General features: G+C 48.4%; 1 protein-coding gene across 1 annotated transcript; it reads right to left on the minus strand.

Annotated features, from left to right (window-relative positions):
• Positions 1–2540: 2540 nt before the first annotated feature.
• LOC105484554 (regulator of G protein signaling 16) lies at positions 2541–8366 on the minus strand. Its single transcript, XM_011746277.3, has 5 exons — positions 8178–8366; positions 7186–7296; positions 6374–6438; positions 5920–6086; positions 2541–4455 (listed from the first exon to the last, which is right to left on the minus strand). Exons 1-5 carry the CDS (start codon positions 8219–8221, stop codon positions 4234–4236), a joined length of 609 nt encoding a protein of 202 aa, XP_011744579.1. The 5' UTR covers positions 8222–8366; the 3' UTR covers positions 2541–4233.
• Between the last annotated feature and the right edge of the window lie 17701 nt (positions 8367–26067).

Genomic DNA, 26067 nt, shown 5'->3' on the forward strand with positions numbered 1-26067 from the left:
TTTATTCAAAAAGTCAAAAGACTTTTTGACTTGACTAATGCCTACTGTATACAAATTACTGTACTGAGTACTGGGAATCAGATAATAATAATAGCCAGTAGTCATGAGGCATCAACATTGTGCCGCACACTTTTATTTCATTCAGTGTTCCCAGTGAAGCTTACTCTTATTATCCTCATTTTACAGCTGAGGGGACTGAAGCTGAGGCTTAAGCAACTTTCCAAGGTGAATGTCCGGGATTCCAACCCAACATTCCGACTCCACAGCTGGGACTGAAGAACCGCTTTGCTGTACTCTCTTCTGCCCCATCTCACCAAGGTGAATAATATGACCCTGACCTTGAAGAGCTCAGTTTAATAGGAGAGCAAGGGCCATGAAGAAGGAAGTTATGGAGGAATGCCATACGTGCTACAATCAAAGTAAGAACAGTGTGTCTTAGTATCATGCAAGTTGGGAGCAATTAATTCTGTACGTCTCTGGACATCTGGGAAGGCTTCCCTGAGGAGGTGATGTTTTTGCTGGATTTTGAAAGTTGGCATTCTCCTCCTCATGCCTCAACCCCCAATTTTTTCTAAAAAAGAGGAGAAAGAGGTGTTCTAAGCAGACAGAACAGCATGTGTAGCCACACACACACAAAGAAAAAAAAAAGAGAGAAGGAAAAAGCCTGAGCGTGAAGGCCGTCCAGGCAGAAGATACGTCTGGAGAGGGACTTGGGTCAGGTCAGAGACCCCCTTGTGTGTCAGGATTAAAGCTGGACTTTATCTTAGAGTCAAAAGTGAACCACTGAAGGGTTTTAACGTAGCCACAAAGTGCTCAGATCTGTGCTTTACAGCTGAAGACTGGCACAGTGTGGAAAATGAACCAGCGCAGGGAGAGGCTGGGGTAAGGAGACGTGGTGGGAAATTGCGGTATCCCAGATTGGAGAGGATGAGAGAGTCCTCTAAGGAAGCCTCGGTGAGCCTGTGGAGAAGCTGGACCCATTGGGTCTGAGGGATTTCGATGTACTCAATACATGCATGTTAAAGGCATAGAGATGGAAGGAAAGTAGTAAGAAAGGGTGAGTGTTAGTACCTCCCTGTCTTCCTAGGTCCTCTGCTCTTTCTTCCCTTGTCAGTCATATTCCTCCACCCATCTTTCACAGACTGGACTCCCCCATGGCATAACTGAGTTCAGATCCCCACTCTGCCACTCACTGGCCGGCTGCCCCAAGCATGTCCCTCCCTCTCAGAGCTTGTTTCCTTCTCTGGATGATAAAGTGTTCAGACCCACTCCACAGAGCTATTGTAAGAACTAATGGAGGTCAGGGCCTGCCACAGTGTTGGTCCCCTTCTTCCTTCCCAGGCCCTTAATTTCAGGATCCTCCCTGGTGTCACCCACAGAATCACTCCATAGATCTGTGCTTAAGACATGATTCTATAGGGCTTTCTACCCCATGTTCCTGAAGTCTGATCACTTTACTCAGACTATCAGTAGGGAAGAAATAAAGGTCCATGTAAGGTCCAGATCTGTGTATAAACAGATCATTCAACAAAGGAGAAACCATTTTTTTAAGTAGTGGTAATCAGAAAAAAAGGAGAGGGATTCAGTAGGATGAAAAAGGAGAACAGGCAGACAATTGGCAGAGAAAGAACAGACTTTGATCCTTGCACACCTACCCCCAGGGTCTCACTGTGTCCCCCAGGCTGGAATGCAGTCGAGTGGTCTCAGTTCATGGCAGCTTTGACCTTTCCCACACAAGCCATCCTCCCACCTCAGTCTACCAAGTAGCTGGGACTACAGGCATGTGCCACCACACCCTGCTAATGTTTGACTTTTTGTAGAGACTGGGTTTTGCCATGTTGCCCAGGCTGGTGTTGAGCTCCTGGGCTTAAGTGAGCCACCCTCCTCAGCCTCCCTCTCTCAGTGCTCTCAGGCATGAGCCACCGCGCCTGTCTCTCTATCCCCAAATTCTTTCAAGCACAGCTCAACCCTTATTCCCTCGGCCCACGGAATGGAGCAGCCTCACGTACAGAGTGGCTTCATATACCTCATCTCAGATACTTCTATGAAATTATAAAAGGAATAATAATTTCTTGAATATAAATTACAAAAGATTTGTAATTGAATGTAATTACAAATTACTTTTAAAAGTAAAAATCCTACAAAAGTCACCACCTAACTGATGATGTCCTGCTACTTGACCAAGCGGTACTGACCCCTGCACTGTTACAGGTAGAACTGGGAATGGCTCATGCTGAGTCCCAGCCAGGTGGGCAAAAGACATGAGCTCTGAAATGACAGTGGGTTGAGCCCAGTCCAATCCACACAACAGCCCAGCACAAGTGGGGCCGCCATGAGCTTCAAAAGTCACTGACCACAGTGGCCCTCGCTAGAGCCCATCCCCTTCTCTTGACTCTATTAGGTACCAGGTGAACATCGAGCTCTCCCTGTACTTCTGCCTGTGTCGCGGAAGCTCACTCGCCTGTCCTGTGGAATTCCCAAAAGCCAGCTCCTCCCCAGAGTCTCCACAACACTTCCCCTTTTCCCCTGACCCGCACAGCATTTGGAGACAGGATGTCATATTTGACTTTTGTTTTTATTTTATAAGAATGTAACATGCTGAAACAGGAAAATGGGGATTGCAAACATCATTCGTATCTAGGAAACCAGCTCCATTTGCCACAATAAATAAATATTTAAACAGTGAGGAGTTCCTGACAGGCTCCAAGAGGTTCCCAGCACATTCAGAGGTAGAGTCTGGTGGAGAGAGGGAGACAGTCAGGCTGAAACCCCTGCTGAGATTCTCCAGTAGAGGCAAACTGAGATTACAATAATAAATAACAAGAGCACCAACAATAACAAAAACAATGTTATGACAATCACACAAAACCAATGATACAATACACTTAAATAATCTCCCGGAGGCGCTCATGGTGCACAGAGAACAATGTTGATGATCCTGGGCCACAAGGGGGCTGCCCTGGGTAATTTACCTCCAGCCCGGGCTCTGCTGCAGGAGTTCCCATTAGGAAATGTTTGTTCGGTGACGCCCTGAGGTGACAAGCAGGTTCTGATTATCCCCAGTCCTGCCCTTCCAAGCAGCCTCTCCCCCCAGCTTCTGCACTCTAAGGGCGCCATGGTCCTGGGCCACCTCTGCCCACTCCAGTGGTTCATCTCATGTCCGCAGGAAAGAAACACGAGGCTCCCCTTCTATCTCGGGACATCTCTTTCTGCCTGTTCTCATACCACAAAAAAACACTGGCTGGATTTCAGCAGGACTCTCAGGGACTGCCAAGAGATTTGTTTCCTAGGATCCTTTTCTGCCTTGTTCCATACTGCGGGACATGAGAGCTGGAAAAGCCACTCCCCGAGGCCTCCACACTTTCTTCTCCTGGGCCCTGCCTCCAAGAGACAGCACAGAACTCAGAGAGTGCACATCCAGGAAAAGGCCCCTGGGGGGGCCTGCTCACAGGTGGACCCTGTTGCAACACAGGGTCAGGGGCCACCTGCAGGGGGTCACCCAGAACACTGAGGGTGGTTCAAGTGAGCCTCCTTTCAAGGCTCTCCACTGACTTGGAAAGGGCTCACAGGCCAGTGTTTGAGGTATAAATAGCTCGCATGGGGCAAGAGTCACATCAGCTTGCTGGCCTTGACATGACTGCAAGGCTGGACAGACACGCAGGAGTGTTACAAGGTACAAGCTAAGGGACTCTGGGCCAGCCCAGAGGCCAGTGAGGAGGGCCAAAGGGGAAGACTCTACACGCAGGGTCCTTTCTGTGCCCAGAACTTCTGGGAATTAGGAAAACGGGATGCGACCAGAGTCAACTGAGCAACAGGCAAAACAGCTGATCTGGGTGTCTTTCCTCCTCTCATTTTCACAGTTCCCTTTATCCACGTTTCCTCAACCACGCTAGAACACTTCCTTCTCCGGTGAGAACGAGAGCCAGTGCTAACCCCGTGCCACCTTTTTTCCCCCACAGAGAGCCCTACCAACCCTCATCATTAGCCCTTATTCACAGGTCCTGGAAGTGGGTGGCCCCTCTCCAGCATGAGTCCCACAGTATCTGAAGGAGAGATTGCTGCTTCCCAAACAGGCTGCTGGAGCGCTTTTTTTTTTTTTTTTTTTTTTTTTTTTTTTTTTTTTTGTCCTCTTGCACTTGCTTTGCAGAACCTGCCTCCCACACAGGGGCAGCCACCTTGGGGATGGGTGACTCAACCTCTCTTCCCAGCTGGCTTCCTCACTGCCGTGGAGACTCAGGTGTGTGAGGGCTCAGCCAGGCTGCAGCTGGACGGAGTGGCAGAGGCGGCTGAGGCTTGGGCAGCCAGGTCCCGGTAAGCGGGTGACTTCAGGAAGCGTGGGTAGGAGTCTTTCTCCATCAGGGTACGTGTCTTCCCTTGAGCTGTGTCAAAGCATGTGGCTGTGACGGTTTGCAGGTTCATCCTAGTCAGCTCGCGGGTCTCATGGTCAATGTTGACCTGCGGGAAGGAGGACACGCACAGGGTGAGTTGGAGAAAAGGGTGGGCATGGCTGAGGGAGGGCCAACGGCAGGCTGGGCATTGGAAAGAGCACCAGATGCTGCATCAGGAAGTGGGGGCTCCTGAATTGATCACTAACTAGCTTTTCAGCTCTGGCCTTGTACCCACATCTGATCCACTGTCTGTCCTCCAATCTCTCAGAATTAACATGAGGATCTATCAATAATTTATACAAACGCAATCCGCTTTCACCCTTTCTTCTACAGCAACCCTGCTTCCAGTTACTGTCGGCTCTCCTGGGATTTGCACCAAGGCCTCCTACCTGGTCTCTCTGCTACCTTACCCCCCACCACCATGGTCTGTTCTCTACCCGGCAGCTACAGTGAGCCTTTAAAAGCCCAACTCAGTTTGGTAGCACCTCTGTTGTCTCCTCATGTCTTTCAGAGGAAGAGCCAAAGGGGTTGCTGGGCCCCCGAGCCCACACCTGGCCATCCGCCTCGTGTCTGACCTCATCTCCTGCTCTTGCCCTGCTCTAAGCACGTCCACTTGCTCATCTGTGACTGTGACAGGCAGGCTCTGGCCATGGCATTTGCTGCTTCCTGTGTTGGAATGTTCTTCCCTCCCTGAATTCTTTCATATCTCTGTTCACATGTCACCATATCAAAGAGCCGCTCCTCACTTCCCTTTACAGAATGGAAAACCTTACCTCCTGCCAGGCCCTGCCTCTGGTACTCCCTCTCTCTCATTTCCTGCTGTAGTTTTATGAGTGCATAGCTCATCACCTGGCATATATTTGTCTAGTTGGTTATTGGCATCTTTCCCCATTCAAATTATAAGTTTCATTAGGGAAGGGACTTTGTTTGGTTCACTGTGACATACACAGTGACTGTAACAGTGTCTTGAATATAATTGGGGCTCAATACACCTTTACAGAATTATGGGGAATCAATCAGCGGTCAGAAAACAAAAATAAGGTACAAATGTAAGGCATTACTCTTATCTCTCCACCAGGTGGCGCTGTATTCTTTAGCAACTGCAGCTGCCATGCATAGTGGCCGGGAGGGAAGGTAGACAAAAAAATCACAGACTACAGACCTGCAGGCCTCAGGCAGGTCAGCCTGGGGACTGAGCCAGGTTATATAAGGTCCCTGTGCTGACCTTGTCTCCCCAGTTGGTAAGTGTTTTGAGCCTCTAAAAAGGGATGGATTTATAAAGATGGGTATGGATAGAAGCCGAAAAACCTGCCAATCCATCCTGCCCCATCATGAGTCATAGGGTTAAGCACCCAGGAGTGGCACTGAGCCCGGCTTTTCTAGTTTCTGGTCACAGAAGCCCATTCACCCCTGTGCCAAGTAAGGCCCTTCTACTTCTACACCTAGCCTTTCCTCCCCACTAGCCCTCACTCTCAGAGGGGAAGGAGCAGGCAGGGTCGTGAGGATTCACTGGGCATATGGGGGCTCTAACCTCTTTAGGGGCCTCGCTGCAGATGAACTCCTCAAAGATCCGGTGTGCCCTGGAGGCCCGCTTGGTAGCTGATTGGATCTTCTTGAACTCCTCACAGGCCAGCCAGAACTCCAGGTTCTCCTCACTGAACTCCGTCTTCAGGAAAGCGTGGAAAGCAGCCACTCCATCTGGGGTTACAGGAAAGAGGCGGAAACAGGTCAGCCAGAGGGACAGCAGAGAATACAAGAAGAAAGGAAAGCAATTGCACTTAATGGCTCTATTTTTAGAACATAATTTTCTTGAACAAGGACCTGCCTTTGTGTGTTGAATAGAGGCTGGCACACTAGGGGATCATTATTATTATTATTACTACTACTATTATTCTGCCCAGGCTCTCAGCAGTCCTGGAGCTGGTTCCAAAGCACATGAGTATACACGTGCCACCCAGAGACAGACACAAAAGGCTCCTACTCACTTTTACTGCTCAGCAGCAGGTCGAACGACTCTCTCCACCCCAGCACATCTTCTGAGAAGTTTCTACTAAAAGACAAAAAGAAAAAAAAGAGTAAGAAAAAAAAAATCAACAAACCAAAGCATAGTACAAATTCTAGCCAGAACTCTGATGGAAAATTGCGTAAAATTCACAGAAAGGCTTGCTTGGTGATTGTTGAAGCTGACACCTCAAACTCCTAGTTGGACTTAGGGTAAGCAGTAATGTTTTCTAGAGGACAATTCGGCAACCAGAAATCAAAGCCAGGGACTCCTTTAGTCTTCAGTTAATATCTCTAAGCCTGTCTCTTCTCTGTCCAAAAATTATTTCAATTCCCCTGACTCTCAAAGATTTGTTTTGTACACCTTCCCAAGGACATAAGGGCCTCATAAATAGAGATTACATCTACACATAACTCCAGAGTTTGGTACAGTTGATAGCCAATATGAAAGGGTTTCTAGGCAAGGTGCATGCTAGAGTCATTAATAAAAACCTCAAGTGGCCTTGGACTCTGTCCTAGCCCTGGATGCATGTGCAATGAAACCCCAGGTGGGAGAGTCTGGTTAACTAGGCATTCATGCCCTGTGTGCCCTCATCCGTGGATGGACTTGGAGCCCTGGAGCCACCTACCCACTCACCCATGAGCCAAGTAGTCATAACAGACCAGCAACAAGTCTCACTAAAATCTCTAGGGAGGCATTGCCAAGATCCACTTAGTGTTTCCTGGCTTCTCCTTATATTTCCCTCCTTCCCGCTCCCTTCCCTCTCGGAGCCCTGAGCTGGTCAGCAACACTTACTTCTCTTTGCCGTGTTTACTGCCCCACTCGAACTTGCCACTACTCCCAGTATCACAGCCCAGCTCTGATTTGTGAAGAAAGATCCCCAGACGTGTCTTGAACTCTTTGGCTCTGAAAAACAAATCAGGAACATGAAAGGATTCTCATTTGCTCAGCCAGTGTGGAGAGGTTTATGTGTCCCAGAAGAGCTCTGGGTGGTGCCACCCAAAGTTTAGCCTCAAGAGTTCCTGGAAACTCTTGGCTGTTCCCAGGACCCAAATTGTGCTTATCAGCATCATCAACCCCAAAGCAACAAAAGCAATGTTTGAGCTATGCCGTGGTAGACCTTACACTTTCTGGGTAATACACACGCTCATATATGGGCTTTTCCCTAAAGTCACGCTGATCTCTCTTCGTGCCTGTTGATTCAGAAAAGAACTCAGCATTCTTTTCAGGAGTATTTCTGAACTGTGGGAAACTGATTCCTGCCTTCATCTTTACGTTTTCCTTCCCAGCCAGTAACGACTGGAAGCTGTTGAGTTGCTCTCTGGAATATGGACACACCCTCAACAGTGGGATCCCCCTGCCCCACCACACCCCACAAAAAAAAAAAAAAAAAAAAAAAAATCTCCCTGCCTTCCAGGGGCAGAGGAGGCAATGCCCCTAGCTCTGGTCTGAGGAATGAAAAACAAGTGCTTAAGCAATAGGCAGGCTCAGTTCTGCCTGGAAATGTCAACGTGGCCTTCCTGCAGCCAGGTCTTCAGCAGGTCACCTGAGCACGACTGCAGTTTGTCAGAGGATGGGGATGGCAGCAAGCAGCGGGCCCTTGCTTCCCTTCCCCTTGCTTTCTCCCTGCTCCTGGAATCTAAGCACGTGGCATCAAGTTCGCCTCTACCTCTCTACTTAAGCCTCCAGCGCCCCATCCCCCCGCCCACCCAGGTCCCCAGGCCTGCCGCTCCACTCCCTAAGAGTTGGTGGGACTTCCCCCGAGCAGTTGGACAAGCTCCCCTTACCTCTCCAGGCAGGTGGTGGGGAAGGCGGCCAGGGTACGGCACATGGCTGCGGGCGCGGGGCAGCACGTAGCGGGCAGGATGGTGGCAGGCTCCAGGAGGCTCCGCGAGCGCTAGGAAGCAAAGCGCGGTAGCAGGTGCTAATCAACTGGGGTTGGCTTTAGCAGCCTGCAAGCACCCAGACTTCGCGGCTGCTGCTTTAATCCCCTCGGAGGAACGGGGCTGGGCACTGCTGACCAATCGGAGGGCGGGGCTGGACACTGAGAAGGCGGAGGCGGGGCCCACAGCCAGACTGGGCCGGGCGCAACTTTCGCCGCAGCTGGAGCACGCGGAGCTGCACCCTCCCTCCGGAGGACGCCGCGTGTGGAAGGAGAAGCGGCAAGAGAATTGGCACGGGGATGAGACGTGCACACCCAGTTTCCTAGGGAAAAATACCTGCTGACCTCTAGTAACAACAGGAAACTCACGCAGCGGTGTCGTGTTGCAAGAGTTTCCACGGGGCTGGTGGGTCTGAGAGGCACACAGGGCTTTGATCGCAGGCAAGTCTGAGCCTGCTGGGTCCTGAAGGACAGGCGCACAGGGTGCAAACCTGGCAAAACAGTTTCTAATTATACTGATAAGTACCCTTTACGAGGCTCCTACCCCGATGGACATGGGGCTAAGTAAGATCTTCTTCTTCATCATCATCTCCATTTTATAGTTGAAGAAACCGAGAATCAGAAAGCTAAATAAACTTGCTCAAGATCACAGTTGGAGATGACAGACAAATGGGATAGGGATGAGTATTTTATTGAACACCTACTATGTGCCAGTCACATAACTAAGACTCATATTAAATAACTTGCTCAAAGATGTGCAGCTAGTAGGTGTTGGCTCCAAAATTCAAATGTGAATTTACCATTCTTTTTTTTTTTTTTTTTTTTTTTTTTGAGACGGAGTCTCGCTCTGTCGCCCAGACTGGAGTGCAGTGGCCAGATCTCAGCTCACTGCAAGCTCCGCCTCCCGGGTTTACGCTATTCTCCTGCCTCAGCCTCCCGAGTAGCTGGGACTACAGGCGCCAGCCACCTCGCCCGGCTAGTTTTTTGTATTTTTTAGTAGAGACGGGGTTTCACAGTGTTAGCCAGGATGGTCTCGATCTCCTGACCTCGTGATCCGCCCATCTCGGCCTCCCAAAGGGCTGGGATTACAGGCTTGAGCCACCGCGCCCGGCCGAATTTACCATTCTTTTTCCATTGCACCCTCCCCGCTCCCCCCTCTCCCCCGCTCCCCCCTCTCCCCCGCTCCCCCCTCTCCCCTGCCCCACACACACCCGCAAAGGTTAGTAATCCAGTCACAGCTATACCTGTGGACGATCCTGGGTTTAGGTAGTTGCTACCTTAGTGTCTATCTCTGAGATAAAGGTAATAAATACCCTGCCTCTCTCCTCACCTTCCCACAAAGGCATTGGGATTGCTATTAAGAGGCTGCATGTGAGGTTAAGAGTACAGGGTCTAGAGTTAGATTTTCAGGTTTCAAGTCATGGCTCTGCCAGGTGACCTGCTGAAGACCCAGCTGCAGGAAGGCCCCGTTGACTGTTAACTGGCTCTGCCAGTTACTGATGGGAGACTAGGCAAACTGCTTAACCTTTCTATGCCCCCATTTCCTTGTCTCTACGAAGAGAACAACTTATTTCATAAGGTGGTTGTGAGAACTAAAGAAATTAATTCTTAGTTTGAGTTCCTAGGAACCAGACTCAGGTAGACACTTGCATGCAGGAGGTTTACTGGGGAGAGTTATCAGAATTAAGAGGGAGTAAAGAAAGGAAGCAGGTCTGGGCAGAGGGAGGAGTTGAAGGCCATGCCATTTCAACAGAGACCCCAGCTGGTTCCAGGGAATGCCCTGAAGCTCAGCTGGCCCTTTGGAACTGTCCACTGAAGCAAGAGGACAAGGCCCTGGTAACCCCATAAAGACCATTCATTGCATACAGCTGCCCAAGAAGACCGCCTAATCTTAAGGCAGTGCCCTTTGTCGATCTATTCCTGGAGAGAGACTAACACCCTGGGAAATGATGGCCACAGTCCCCAAGACGTGATCTGGGTGGCACAGCACAGCATCCGCAACAACATATAAGGTGCTTATATGACAGTGCTCAACATGTAGTCAGCACTCAATAAAATGTTATAATAGCTTTCAGTTTTACTTAATAGGGATACTGGGATTGCTAGCAATAAGGAAAAATAGTGAGTTTTTGGTGCCTCTTGGAATACAGTATAGGTTTTTATTTCATAAGAAGCATCTAAGAGTTGCTATTCACCAGCAAGGCCTGCTCTATGTTCCTGGAAGTCAATGGTCAGAAAAGAGAAACAAGGGAAGAAGAGGTTCCCCACCTAAGAGGGCTTGGTGAGAAGGTTGAGAAAAGGCAGTAAGGGAAGGAAAGGGAAAAAAACACAAAGAGGGAAGGGGAGACTGTGAGGTCGTGGTTGAGCTCTCTGGAGTAAGAGAGGCCAAAATCAGAACACACTGCAGGGTCATTTGTCAATGCAGAGTTGCTGCTGAACCAGGGCCTGTAGAAGCTGACCCAGTTAGTCAAAACATAAGCACTCTGCAGAGGTTTTTTGTTTCTGTTTTTTTCAGAGAGGTGATCTTGCTATGTTGTTCAGGCTGGTCTTGAACCCCTGGTTCCTGGGCTCAAGGGATCCTCCTGCCTCAGCCTCCCAAATAGCTGGGACTACAGGTACATACCACCTAACAGAGTTGTTACCCTTCCCAAACCTCTTGGTTGATTGGTGGAGAACAGAGGCAGGCACAGCAGCAGCTCCTTCCTGTGTGGCAAACACACCTGGTAGCAATAACTGAAGCATACCCTGAGAATGGCACTGTATGGCAACATATATGAATGTGTGCTCCAAGCTCGGGAATCCAGAGTAGCCAACCTGGAGATTCATTCCTTGTCTACGAGGAACACCTGAGCCCCCAACCTGGCCCATGGAACACAAGCCATACAGGGAATGGAAGTCCTGAGTTTGGGTTGAATGAAGCTTGCCAGGTGGAAGCTGTTAAGGAAGGGTGCTAAATGGAAATGCTATACAAACTGCATGCCTTTTGCAAACAGTTGCGGTTCTCCTGCTCAGCCTGCTGCTTCTGGGCTATGAAGTTCTCCTGTCCAATCTGCTGATACTGGACTCTCCTCTGCATGTCAGCCCCCAGTAAAACCTAATGTCTTGTTTGCTGGCTCTGGGTCTCTTCTTTGGCCTCTTGAACCTGGTGCCATCCCCACGAGAGTCAATAGAGGTTTGGCACAACACTCCTGTTGCAGCACTATCTCAGATGCCAACATCCCACCTTCACCCCGTCTTGCCAACCTAGGCTCTCGTTCTTCCTATCTCACATGTGCAGGGCTGGAATGGTTTGGGGCAGGAATTGGTAATGAGCAAGGATTGGGAGCAGAGCTACGGGGTACAGACAATGGAAGGATGACTTTTTGAACATCTGTGTTTCTCTGGTGCCTTCATCCATCCCAGCCCCATCAGCAGGGCATTCTGCTGGAGGAGTTGGTCAGCCAGGTGAAGGTTGTTTGACCTGGTGCAGCTGAGGCCCCAAGGCATGCTTTTACCACACAGCTGGGATGTGGGTGTTGTCTGTGAGACATCTTTTCTCCATTTGACAAATACGAATTGATGGGTGGATCAAACCCAGGTTCACCCTCAGTAGCGCTGTATTTGAATCAGCCTGTACATGGTCATGTGACAACAATAAAATACTTGGAAATCTCAAACCTTTCCATCCTTTCTGCATCCCTGCAAGTAGCCAGAAGTTTTAATTTCCATTTTGCCTATACACAACAAAACTAAGAATACCTGAGGCACTCTTAGTTAAGTGTACTGGAACTGGAAATAGCTGGAAATTGGACCGTCTCCCAATTCCTGAGCTAGTACTTTCTCCTGCTCTGATAAAGAAAGCAAAATAAATGGTGCCAGGAGCGGTGGCTCACGCCTGTAATCCCAGCACTCTGGGAGGCTGAGGCAGGCAAATCACCTGAGTTCAGGAGTTCGAGACCAGCCTGGCCAACATGGCGAAACCCAGTCTCTATTAAAAATACAAAAACATACCCAGGCATGGTGCGGGTGCCTGTAATCCCAGCTACTTGGGAGGCTGAGGCAAGAGAATCACTTGAACCCGGGAGGTAGAGGTTGCAGTGAGCCGAGATCGCTCCATTGCAAAAGAAACAAAGGAATTGATGCACAGTGCACAGACCAGCAAATCTGAGAGCACAGAGCTCCCTACTCTAGAGGAACGACCCTCTCCGAGTTCAACCTGCCTCTTTGTTGCCATGGTTACCTCTTCAGTTTCCAGGCAGAAACTTTTTGAAGTTCACAATTTATCCCAAATTCTCTTCCCAGCAGGTCGGTTCATATCTGCAGTTTCGGTAATGCAGGATGACTCGACAGTTGCTGTAAATCCAGCAAGTTGAGCTCGCTTATGAATTGCACTGGCTTTGACAAAACCTGACCTCATTTTTGCCCAGCACTCCCAGAGCAGCTGTGATCTCTTTAATGGATGGCAGCATGGGGGCATGGCTCTGCACCCTGGGTCATCCGGGGTCAGCAGTCTGGGCAAAGCTGTGGTCAAGATTAAATGTCCCACAGCGTCCCAGCCATATTGCCTTTCATCTCCTTCAGCTCCCAGCCCCCAGCACTACCCTTTCCATGGAGGCAGAAGTCTAGGTGGGGATCTTTGTCTACTGAAAATGGTAAGGGGAAATGAGAACACTTCCTCCATTTTTCTGATCCAGCTCAGATGATCCCCACAGTGGTCTAGGTCCTCCAAATTCCATCATCAATCTACATATTTCTTGTGTAGAAAGCAATCACATACATATTTCTTATGAATTTACTATATTCCCAAGTTGGTGGGAAAACAATAGCTTTTAAGACTCTTCCCTGAATTCAAGGACCTTATGATCTAGCTAAGGAAACAGAACTGCATGGTGGGGAGCAGGGAAAATGAAAGGAAATTATTGTTTGTCACAGAAACAGATGTCAAGGGAAGAGGCTGATCAGAGAGGATTGACAGCATTGAAAAAGAAGTGATGGAGCCATGGTAGCCAGTGAGAAGCAGGAGAGGTAGAAGGAGGCATCAAAGTGAAAGAAACAGGAAAAGCTATTATCATTTGCAGGTACAGCAAAGGTGCAGAAAGACTAAGGAATTTATTAAATGCTGCAGAAGCACTTAGGGTTGTGGGACACAATTGGATGCCACTTTTAGATTTAAGAGCATATCCTGAGGCAGCTGAATGAGGAGGCAGTGATCACCTCCAGCAGAAGTGAAATAGGCAATCACTGGGGACATTTCCCTGCTGGTTCATGACAAAAACTTTGGGCACCCTTTCCTTCTTGATAGGAGAAGTTGACCAAGTTCAGCCTGGTTGTAGGAAATGACTTTTACTATGATTAATGATTACTGTTTAGGGTATTGGGTGCAGCTTGCTTTGCTGCTATATCAGTCCTCTCTGGTTTCTTCTTTTCCCTCCCTTCCCACTTCCCCCAAACCTAGACTTGGAGGATGATGTCTAGACTCCTCTGTAAAGCATCTAAGGCTCTAACCACTTGGTCTCACATCCTTTATACACCCTGAATTCCAGCCAAACTCAGCAATTGGCACGTTACCCTGGGCACCATGCTGCCTTATACCCACAAACCCTTGAGCATAAAATTCTCTTGGCCTGAAGGTCCTTCCCCTTCCTGTACTACTCATTTAAAAAAAATATTTTTTCAATAAACTGATTTTACTTATATATTGAGATATAATTTACACATAATAAAATGCACAAATCTTAAGAGTACAATTGAATGAGTTTTGACAAATGTATACACCCATGTAACCAATATGTAATCAAGCTATGGCTTCCACCACTCCTCATGCCTGCTCCAGCAAATTTCTCCTCCAAACAGAGGTGACCACTAGTCTAAGTCCCAGAACCATACATTGGTGTTGACTCTTCTTGACTTTTCTACCTATTTTTGAGACCTAGCTCAACTGCCTTCTATTCTCTCATACCATCCCTAATTCCCCCTGCATCCCCCCATCTGCAAGCAGAGTTGACCAGGCCTCCTTTGAGCCAACCCTGTTGCCCTGTGCTCATAGAATCGATGGACACAGGGCTGTCTGTTTCCTCTGTGTGCTCCAGGAGGGCAGGGATTATTGCCTTGGTCATCTTTTTTATCTTCAGCCCCTATCACCATGCTCAGTTCTGCATATGTTCCATAAATGTTGGCTGGGTAGATGGCTTCTGTTTCAACACAAATAATAAAAGCTAACATTTATCCAACACTTACTATGTGCCAGGCTCTGTTCTGTGTGCTTTGACTTGAAGTATCTCTTTCAATGCTCACAATTACACTCATAAGATGAGTAATATATTTTCCCCATTTTACATTTGAGTAAACTCTGTTTACATTGAGTAAACAGAGATTGGTTAAATAACTTGCCTATGGCCACAAAGCTAGTAAGTGGTCGAGCTGGGTTTTGATTTCAGATAGTCCAACTCCAGGACCTGGGTTCCTAAGCAAACACTACATCGGCATGCCGTGTGGTGTTTTCTAGAACTCAGAATTGGCTTGCTATGAGAAGAATGAAGCACATCCTTGGGGAATCATGGCACAATGTTCCAGGTCATCCTTCTGTCTTCTGCAGTTTTGTTTCCTTGTATCCTCTTTCTTGCTCACTCCATTCCTCTCTCCCCATTCACATTTTTCCACTTCCTGTCTTTGCCCGTAGCTGTGATGTCATCACAGGCTCTGGATTTTTCTGCTGCTTCATTTCCCAGTCCCTTGTGTATGCAGTTCCCGAGTATGGCTGCGGAGAGTCCCTTTCTCTGCTCAGCTCCCTCAGTTAGCATGTGGGTTTTTATATCTCTTTTTCAAGAAAACTCAGAATTCAGCTCTGTGTTCCCCTGCCACACTTTCCAGCCCATGCTGTCCCATCTTCCTTTGCTTATGGAAAAGCCTGGTTCCCACCCGGGCGGGAGCCCAGGGGCAGCTCCCAAAGTCTTTGGGATGTGTCAGAACCCAAGACCTTTGTTCCTCCCCATCCTCCTGGGAACCTGAGAGTTGGGGGATGGTGCCTGGCCCTCTGAGGTTTATGCTTTCTTGGTTCTCACATGCTAGCTTGGCCCTTTCCAGGCCCATATCTTAGTGTTTTGTGGTCTGACACCCGTGAGCTTATCTGCCTGACTGTAAGATCCACTTCACCCCACCCCATAACCCGACAGTCTACCTCCCTCCAGGCTCCTGACCTCTCCCTGCCTGCCAGCACCAAGCTTCCTCCACCTCTCCCTGTGCTCGCCAGCCCATGCTGTCTCCAGTCTCCCCTGCAAACCCCTGCCCATCCCTGCCATTACCTTGCTGCATTCCCTAAAGTACCAAATAAGTCGGCAGTAATAAATGGGCCCATCTCACCTTAACACTTCCATTTCCGAAGTAAGAGAGATACCTCAGAAGCCTGAGTTTCTAAATGTCTTTCTCTTTCCCACCATACCTCCTCCTAGCCTTCTTCACCTTTGTCACAAAAGTCATTTTTCTGAGAGCATCTCATTTCCATTCACTAAGACTTAGAAACAAGGCTTATTAGAATCTGCATTTCACTCATTCAATAATTTTCCAAGGCCCTGAGAAGCCAGTCAAAATGAAAGATTGGCGGGGGAGGTGGAAATGTGAGGCCTGGGATTTGCAAATGACTGAAAGGCAATGTCTATATTTCCTGTCCCCTAGTCCTTTGCAAACTGAGGATGGAGCACTTTTTTATTTTAGAACTGGAAAGTCAGACAGGTACTATACCCCAGATGGTGCCTCTATCTCTAGAGGGAAATAAGCACCAGAAGAAATCTAACAGGTGCCACCCCTAATCTGGGAGTAGAGGAAGGATTCTGACCATCACTCCCCACACCATATTCTCTAACCAAGGCAACAGCCAGTGCTGATGTGTAACATCATGGGCAAGAGGAAAGCATTCTGCTCTTTGGCCTAACTGTTGTGTCAAGGGAAGAACAGGGATATAGAATAGGTAGGGAGGGAACATTGTTTTACTCTCAAATATTGTGTGTGTGTGTGTGTGTTTAGGGGCAGGGAACTGAAAGACCTTCACAGAGGAGAACCTCTATGAGTGACCACCCACCCTCATTTCTTGGAAAACTCAACAATCAGACTACCTCTGTTTCCAAAGGCATTCAGTGTTCTCTCCTCCATTCCAAAGCCGCCTTTGAGATGTGGGTCCTTACTTGGACAGGTCTAAAATGGCCTCAGGGAGGTCTGGAGCCCCAAATCTTGGTGCCTAGTGCAGTGTCTGACACAATAGAGGAACTCATTAAATAAAGAGTGAATGAATCCCACTCCAAACATGGTGAATATCCTCGGAGATTAACTATCAACTCTGCCTCCCCCAGAACCTCCAGATTGCAGGCATTCTCAGCTAAACTTCAGCCAGTCAACTTTCTGGAAATGGGTCCCAGGAGGGCTGAATTATGCAGTGAAACTTACTACTCTGCAGCCCTCTTATGCTTCCCTCCCCCTGTGGCTTGCAGTCTTCCAGTGCAGAGCAAACTGGAGCAAAATCAGGGAAGGGTCAAGCAGACATCAGTGGCTCCAGAGCCCAGCGTGAGTTGGAAGCAAGACACCAAACACACATGGCACCTGTGCTGACTCTTCCTACCCCTCTGGCGGCCTTTAGTGTGAAAAGCCCCCAGCTTACCTTGCCTCCTTCCTCTTCCTCTCCTAGGTATTCCAGGGCAGCATGTACTAGGGAGAACCCAGCTGTATCAGACAGTAGGACGATTTCAGCCAGCTTGGGAGGTTGATGTCTGGTCTTCCTCTAGGCCCTGTCTTAGAAAAAAGGAAACTACCATTTTAGGGCCCTCCATGATCCAACACTGGGCTCCGGGCCTTACAGACGCCACCTGTACAGATGGGGAAACAGACATTGGTGGGTAAGGAATCTCCCCACACTGGTGGGTAAGGAATCTCCCCATGGGAGTGCCAGGCTGGCAACCCAGTTCTATTCACAAGGTCCATCCCCAGGGCTATTCAATGCCTCGTCCCCATGTTCCCTAGCCTCTGAGCATTTCTCCCTCTGGACCTTGGCTGCTACTTCAGGCCTTTTCTCCTCCTTGTTCTAGTCAGAGATTTCTAAGTGCTTAGCCAGGCCACAGATGAGACATAAGGACCCCAGGAACAGCAAGCCCCAACATGTGAATACCACACACACGTGCAGAGGTGTCAGGTCAGAGGCATGGGAGGGGCTTTGTCATCTCCTGGGAGTTAAGGACCTACTTTCTGTGGGGTCCCTCCTCCTCCTTTAAGTCACCTTCCACGAGTCCCCATGTCAACAGGGAGAGTAGGGGGTGGGGTGGGGCAGTCTGGTGCAGGGGCACAGAAGAAAAGCCATCTTATAGGAAAGCAGGGGAGGCTCCACAAAAGCACCAACACTCGCTGTAATGCGGCAACAAGTTGGAAGGGATCGTGCCTCTCACAATGTGCTCACAACACCTGAGCAGAGGGAGAAACGTGGTGTGATGTGTGAGCAGCTGGGAGGCTGGGCTGGCAGAGTGGGGGCGGGGGAGGAGGGTCGGAGAAAGCCATGGGAACAGGTGGTCCTTTCACAAGCTCCCAGGCCCTCAGCCCCTGACACAGCAGCTGTCCTAGAAACAGGCCCAGGTGGACAGAGCGAAAAACACAGCAGGGGGTGCATGATGTTTTTGCAGAGAAAGAAATGAGCTCTCCCTAATAGGCCCCACACATTTGAGCAGGGCGGCACACGCGGTGAGCTGTGTGACTGAGACTGGGTGAGCCACGCCTCCTCTGCCAGCCATCTAGCTGTAGTGCTGCTCCAAGTGTGACCACAAGGGAACTTTCTGGATCCAAGTCCCCAGGCGTCCCAAACACCCTGGCTGCAGTAAACACAATGACAGTCACTAACAATCGGTGTGCACACTTCTCTGTGCTCTACATTTACGGCTCTTATAGTCCTCATCTCATTTCATCCTCACAGTAACCTCTGAAGAAGGTCCTCTGACCATTGTTTTACAGATGGGGAAACTGAACATAGAGAGGTTAATGGAGGAAGGGACAGAAGGATGGCGCCATGATTTGGTACTGGGTCATCTGACTGCCGTGTCCATGCAGTTAGCTACGCATTCTGCAGACTTCCTCCATCCCCAGCTCCCATGTAGCAGGACAAGCCGCAGACAAAACCCCTCAGACACCGAGATAGTGAAGGGAGTGGCTTTAATCAGCTGGGAGCATTGGCAGGCTAGCGTCTTAAAATCCGAGCTCGTCAGGTGCTTAACTTCTGTCCCTTTTAAGGGCTCACAACTCTAAGGGGGTCCACGTGAGAGGGTCGTGATGGATTAAGCAAGCCAGGGGGATGGACCTTGTGAATAGAACTGGGTTTCCAGCCTGGCACTCCCATTTACTAGGTGTGTCAATGTGGGGAGATTACTTACCCACCAATGTCTGTTTCCCCATCTGTACAGGTGGTGTCTGTAAGGCCCGGAGCCCAGTGTTGGATCATGGAGGGCCCTAAAATGGTAGTTTCCTCTTTTCTAAGACAGGGCCTAGAGGAAGACCAGACATCAACCTCCCAAGCTGGCTGAAATCGTGCTACTATCTGACACTGCTGGATTTTCCCTAGTACATGCTGCTCTGGAATATCGTGTAGCGGCTCCTCCTGCTACATGGGAGCTGGGGATGGAGGAAGTCTGCAGAATGCATAGCTAACTGCATGGACACTGCAGTCAGATGACCCGGTACCAAATCATGGCGCCATCCTTCTGTCCCTTCCTCATTAACCTATGTTCAGTTTCCCCATCTGTAAAACAATGGTCAGAGGACCTTCTTCAGAGGTTACTGTGAGGATGAAATGAGATGAGAACTATAAGAGCCATAAATGTAGAGCACAGAGGAAGTGTGCACACCGATTGTTAGTGACTGTCATTGTGTTTACTGCAGGGGGTACGTGACAGGGGCTGCGAGCACCAGTGGTCAGAGGTGAAACAGAACAGAATGGGAGGTTTCACAATGTCCTTCCATACAATGTCTGGAATCTATAGATAACATAACCAGTTAGGTCAGGGGTGGATCTTTAACTACCAGGCTTAGATCAGGCGGGCCCAGGCCTGGTTTCGGATCTGGTTCCTTGGTTTCGGGTCTGGTTCCTAGGCGCCGGGCTACCTGCCTTTTGTTTTGCTTTCCTTTCCTTTTTTGAGTATAAAACAATACGAGAGGGTCTGTCTGTCTTCTCTCATTTCTCCCGTTTGAGTTTCTGATAAGTCTTTCCAAAGGAGACAATCAGAATATGCATCTATCTTTGTTATCTCTGTGAGCAGAGGGATGACTGAATAGAATGGGAGGCCCTGAGTGGTTCCCAGCTTGAAGGGGCCCAAGATATTTTCCTTTCACACTTTCCGTCTGGGTTTGGGGCAGGACCCTCTCTAGAACAACGTAGATCAGATCTTTTCTTTATGGTCAGTTTTTACACAGAAAGATGAAGAGAAAATTAGAGTCATAATTTTAGGTTTCATGGCTGACTTTGGGAAAAGGGGTTCTGGTTTCTACGGCTGCCTTGGAGAAGGGGGATTCTAGTTCCTAGTTCCTATGGCTTGCCTTGTGGGAAAATGAGACTGAGACAGGAGGGCAAGAAAAGATCAGAGAAAAACTTTTGCTTCTGAAGCAGTATCTATATCTATCCATCTATCTACCTATCTATACTGGTTGAATCGAAGTGGTAGTCACTGTAACAATCTTTCATGCCTGAAAATCTGTACAACAAAAAGTTGGGGGAAAAGCTTTAAAGGCTGCCCCGTGACAATGTGGATTACCTCTTTCTCTGTTTCCCTAATACTGTGCATTTATCAACAACTTTATCACATTTCATTGTAATTATGTGCTAAGAAACTTTCTCCCATAAACTGTGTAAAAAAAGTACAGTAGCTGCCAGTAGCTGCACACAGTAGGCACTCAATAACTGTTTGCATGCCTGAATGTCCTCTCTTATGAGGCTGTACTTGAGAATTAATAAGCCACCGGAGTGGGAAGACACCAGAGTTACCATACACTACCCCTTTGATACTTCATTCTCCGTAACACAGAAGCTTGTGAGAACAGGAAAGGCGCCGTGGCTGGGAGGAAAGACAATAAATGGCTATGGACTGAATGACAGCTCAGTTTAAAACCCAGGAGATCCAGCCTCTGTGACTGGTCATCTGATTAACTGGCTGTGTGACCATGTCCAATCACTAACCTCTCTGTGCCCCTGTTTTCTCATTTGCAAACAGGGAGTAATAATGTCTCTTGACCAATAAGTGGAGAAAAGTGTTTTGAGGCCTGGCGCGGTGGCTCACGCCTGTAACCCTAGCACTTTGGGAAGACGAAGTGGGCGGACTGCCTGAGTTCCGGAGTTCAAGACCAGCCTGGGCAACATGGTGAAACCCCGTCTCTACTAAAATCCAAAAAAAAATGGCTGGGCGTGGTGGCGTGCGCCTGTAATCCCAGCTACTCTGGAGGCTGAGGCAGGAGAATCGCTTGAACCAGGGAGGCGGAGGTCGCAGTGAGTCGAGATCGCGCCACTGCACTCCAGCCTCGCGCCACCACTACCTCCGGAGCGAGACTCCGTCTCCAAAAAAAAAAAGAAAAAAAAAAAAAAAGGAAAGTATTTAAAAAGTGCTTAAGTGCTCTGAAAAGTCTGAGATGTTATGCAAATAGTGCGGCATTATCCTTATTTTTATTATTAAAATGAGCGAGACTTTGCCCTGACCGGCGAAGAATGACTCACTCAGTTTTGGGGGAGGGGGCGGAGGAGTGGGAGGAGAGGGGCCACGCTTGTTTTCTCCGAGGGATGGGAATTTCCACCCAGCTGGAAGTAATAAGCGCCCGAGGCTTGGGCCTCACTGTCTCCACCCCCGCTTTCCCTTTCCTCTGACCAAGTGACAACTGCTCGGAAACAGACAGGACAGGGAATCTTAAAATAGAGCAGCAAATATTCGCGGCTCGCCGCCCCAGGCTGGGTGGCGCCATCAGCAGCTTGCGTAGCACACACAAGTCGGTTTACGCGCCGCAGCCCTCGGCCCCGGAAGAGCTGCGGCCGCGGAGCAGTGAACGCCTGCCTACCAGGGAAAAGCAGTCACCGGGAACGCGGCGTTTTGGTCGGCTGCCCATCGCCAGCCCTGTCCGCGCGAGATGCTCTGCTCCGAAGCTCCCGTGAGCTCCGCGGCCTGCGACTCCGGAAAGCGCAGCTCTTCCAGGAAGCAGCGGCGGCCCCACGGGCCCTCTCAGGCTGCAGAGAAAGGGCAGGAGGCCGCGGGGCTCTCCAGGACTCAGTGGTTTCGGAGAAGCTCGACTTCCCAGGCTCGGAGGGCCAGTTTGGGATTGTTACAGAACAAAACGTGGGCTGCATAAAGTGCTCCGAAGTGAAGCATCACCTTGAAGACTGGGCCCTTGGCTTTGTGACCCAGCAGACCTGAAATTCCAATCTGGCAAACTTTCAGCCTGACCCTAGGGAAAGGATCGCTCCCGGACTGTGGGGGTGGAGGTGATGGGACAAAGATCTTAAAATCCTGAAAAACAACCGTTATTGTCAACTGAATTTCTGCTAAGTGCATTCATTCATAAACGCTACGTGCCTGGCGCTCTTCACGTGTATTAACTGGTTTAATTCCCACAACTCTAAGTAGGGGCTGTTAATCTCACAAAGGCAGAACCACCATTCAAAGCCAGGCAGTCTGGCTCCAGCCTCTGTGGGCTTAACCCCTACCCGCCGCCAAGCAGCTCCTAGGAGCCTGGCAGGGAAAGGCATGGTGAGAACAGCAGACGAGGTCCCTCAAGTAGCTTGCATTCTGGAAGTAAAGAAAGATCGTGAACAAGTTTCAAATTGATAAAATAATTGTCAGTGGAGATTCATGCTATAAAGGAAGTGAGTAAAAGAAAGAACTACTTTCAGTAAGATGGTTTGGGATGAAGTTTCTGTTCATAAGGGCAGAAATGGACACTCTGACTTAAAGAGAAAAAAACTATGTTAAGAGTTTGGGGTAACCCACGGAATTATCAGGATGTCTCAGAATACAGACAAGAACAAAGGGAGGTTCGGCAGCCAAAAGTCCCTCCGCTAAACCACTTTGATGAGGACAAAACAGGTGCTACTGCTGAAAGCTAGACACCACATCCTACTCCACAACCAACGCTGGAACTCCCCAGACACCCCGCTGGCTCTGCCGCCCCTAAGCCGGATGCGGCAGCCACCGCTGACCCTACAGCGTATTCTCCACCATCCCTTTTCTTTGCATTGCATCACCACCTCCTGAGTGTGCCTAATCGGCACCCCGCTGCTTCTGATGCAAAATTCCAAGCTGTACTGGGCAAACGCGCAGCCTCTGGCACCATTCCCAGTGCTGCTGAGCATGCAGACCTGAGCACAGTGGAGGGGGAGGGCTTGGTGGGGAGGGGGTCTTACAATTCATCCACTCTGTTGAAGTCCCCTCAAACACACACGACACAGTTTGGCCGGTGCAGCCTTTTCTCTCCCCTCCCGATAGCATTTCAGCCTCTCTTCCAATAAAAAATAGTAGCTACTAGTTTTGAGTGCCTGTTTATATGCAAATGTACCACAGAAGTAAGCCTTCATTTCTGAGGCTACCCCTTGCAAGGTAGTTAATTACCCTCCCCATTTTCAAATGCAGAATCTAAAGGCTTGGAGAGGTTAGGAATCTTGTTCAGGTTCTCTGGAGTAAGAAGAGGTGGAGCCCAAATTTGAACTCAGGTTTGTAATGCTCTGGGGACCACACACTCCCTCCTAAGGAGAAAGGCAAAAAAAATTATCAGCATAGAAGGAATCCCTGCTCCAAAATCCCAGTTATGTCACGTGGGGAGAGGGGACACTCCATCTGAATTCATGACCACAGACTCTACAGCCCCTAACCCTGCCCACCACCTACAAACCTGCCGGACACCCTGACCACTGCAGCCCTCCCAGCCTCCCAGGTAGATGAGCTCTGTGAGGCAACTTGGTTTCTCCTGTGTCAAGGTAGACTCCTCCACCCCGCTGACCTGTAGCCCTCATAGCTTCCATAAAGGTCCTCTGAGGTTCTATGGGTTTACACTGCTACAGGTAGGGCTCACTTTACGCAAACGCATATGTGAGTTGAATGTTTGTGAACTGATTCTATACTGATAGGATTACATCATCATTTCAAAAACCATTGTTAATCTCCACCTGCTCTTCAGCTCTCATTGACAACCAGGCACTTTAGCTTAAAGTTTTATTGCCCCCACTTCCTTACTTTTCTTGGCAAGCAGCAATATATAAATCAATATTTAAATATACCAAGGAAGCTCATCATTAATGGATTCCCAGGGGAATCATCTTATAAAGTGAAAAAATTACTGCTTGATAAAAAAGATCATCCCCTAAGACATTTGTATTGTGAATTTGATTTTTTTTCTTGGCTTTTACTAATCAGGTTGCATGCATATACTTAGTGGTGTAGTAATATATCAGTCCTTTAAAATGGGTAATCTGGTCAAAAAGAATGAGGAAAAAGAGGACAGACAGAGGCAGTAAAAAACAAATACGGATTTCTGGGCCTTTCTATTACTGGTTAAATGTGGGCTACCCCAGCCAACCTTTCAGGACTAGGTTTTTGTCATTGCAATATAGAGCAGAGTCTTTAGTATACATCATGAGGCTGCCATGAGATTTTAATGAGGCACTGTTTAAGCCCCTGTGAGATAAGCACAAACTATTATTGAACTGCAATATGTGTGCACCTATGAAGAGAGAAACATATCACCTCTGGGTGTGGTGGAGAGGCTGCTGCCCCCTCTTGCTATGTGCCCTCCCCTGGGTCAGGTTTCTATTTTTTTCCCAAAGTGCCAGTGCCTGAGTCATTTCTAACAAGTGGTTGGGGGTGGCATTACATCATTCACACTTTTCCCCAAGACCTGAGAAAACACGACAGGCAAACTGACAATAAGGTTGAGAATTGTCTCTGGCTGCTGCTGGAAATCTACACAGAAGTGTTTCCCCTGGCAGCAGACAGCTGCTGTGTTAGGTGTGAATCAAACATGCAAACCTCTGGAGATTTTTCTTTCCCTTCTCTGAGACACAGCTTAGCAGAATTGCTGAAAATATGGTAACACACTGTCTCAGCGCTGGGGCTTTCAGGGAGATGGAGGAGGGGAGTGAGGGCTGCTGCTCACCAGCGCTTAGGAGAGAGTCCAGTCCCTTTCAGCATCTTCCTGTGTGCCTCACTGCTCTGAATTCATCTCTCTTTTCCACCCCGCCTTTCTGGAACTGTCAGACTCCTGCCCTGGATTCCTGTTTGGGACTGTGATTACATCTCCAGAGGCAGTGGGGCCCTGCCTAGAGACCCCTGGGCAGGGTTTGGGAAGAAAGTGAGCTTGATTCCTCCATCTTTCCCGTGATTGCTAGAATTAAGAACCCAGTTCATGTGTGCATGCCTATGTATATCACATGTGTGATTCCTAAATGAAAAGATTGAAATTCTCTCCAGAAATGTCAACAGCTTCAGCTGCATTTATTTAGCTTTCCCATTGTAGAGTTGGTGATTCCCAGATGATATATGGCTACAGTGATGCAGGGAGAAGCATTCTTCAGCCTCCTCCAATGAGAGATACAACCTAGACCCAGAATGTAGAGGCTGAGGCCAGTCAGGGGCCTAAGAAGCCTATTCGGAACTCCTGCATTTGGAGCCTAGGAATTTATTTAATGTCACTATTACTTAATACACTTGGCATTTGTTTAAATGCAAATGGTGCATACCAGTTATGAATCTCAGTCCACAAACTGTTTTTTCTATTTCCTATAGCTTAACTTGATTTTTCAGAGTTTTCCTTGTGCAGACTGTTAGGCAACAAAACAAACAAACAAGAAATCAGACCTTCCCAAGGTACCTCTCCATGAGTGGTACCAAGATTATGAGGCTTTATACAACGCCAAGGCACCAAATAGTGGGTGTGAGTGATCCTCTGGTGTTTGGTCTTCTGTCCACTCAGGTTTCTGCTGAGATAGCCAATCCCTCTCTACATGTTGCTCGGGTCTGATGGTTCTCTGCTACTCCGTTATTTCTCTTGGTCTGTATGAACCTCTTGCAGTGCTGTCTATGGACCCCTTGCCCTCTCAGCCACTCCTCTCCAGCTTCTCGCTGAGTCCCCAGGGATGCCCTGGAAAACAGACCCAGGTTGCTTCTGCTTTAATAATCCAGAAGCTATTTATTCTTTCATGTCCCAGCCCCGACGGAATCTCTTTCCAATGGAGAGATCAAACCACTCCAGAGAAGAGACCAGATGCTGACATTTGGTCTTCCCCATGGAAAACAACAGTGAGTTGCTGTAAAAGTCCTGCGTACACACGCAGAGGTCACACTTTTATTGCCTTGGTTTTAAATATGAGTGAACAATCAAGGATCACCAGACCTTAGAGCAAAGCCCTGAACTTCAAAGAAAGAGACTAAAATAAACAATAAAAAGGAACCCAAGAGAAACAGAAACAATTCAGGAAACAGAATAGAAGGGAAACAAATTAAAACAAAACAAAACTCATCATTCATATCTTCAGGGAAATAAGAGAAAATATTGCATCTATAAAACAAGAACATAATTTTGTTTTCTAAGAAACAGAGAAAAATTATAACCTCTTGGAAATTAAAAATATGATACCAAAAAAATCAACAGAAGTGTTCAAAAACGATGTTGAGGAAATCTTTCAGAAAGTCAGAAAAAAGGGACATTAGGAAATAATAAATTAGAAAATTAAAGGATAAAGCCAAGACATTTCATTTCTAACTAAGAGGAATGCCAGAAAAAAAACAGTAGGGAGGAAATAATCAAAGAAATGCTCTAAGCAAGCCATA

The sequence above is a fragment of the Macaca nemestrina genome, chromosome 1, assembly GCF_043159975.1.
Source record: "Macaca nemestrina isolate mMacNem1 chromosome 1, mMacNem.hap1, whole genome shotgun sequence".
NCBI lineage: Eukaryota > Metazoa > Chordata > Mammalia > Primates > Cercopithecidae > Macaca > Macaca nemestrina.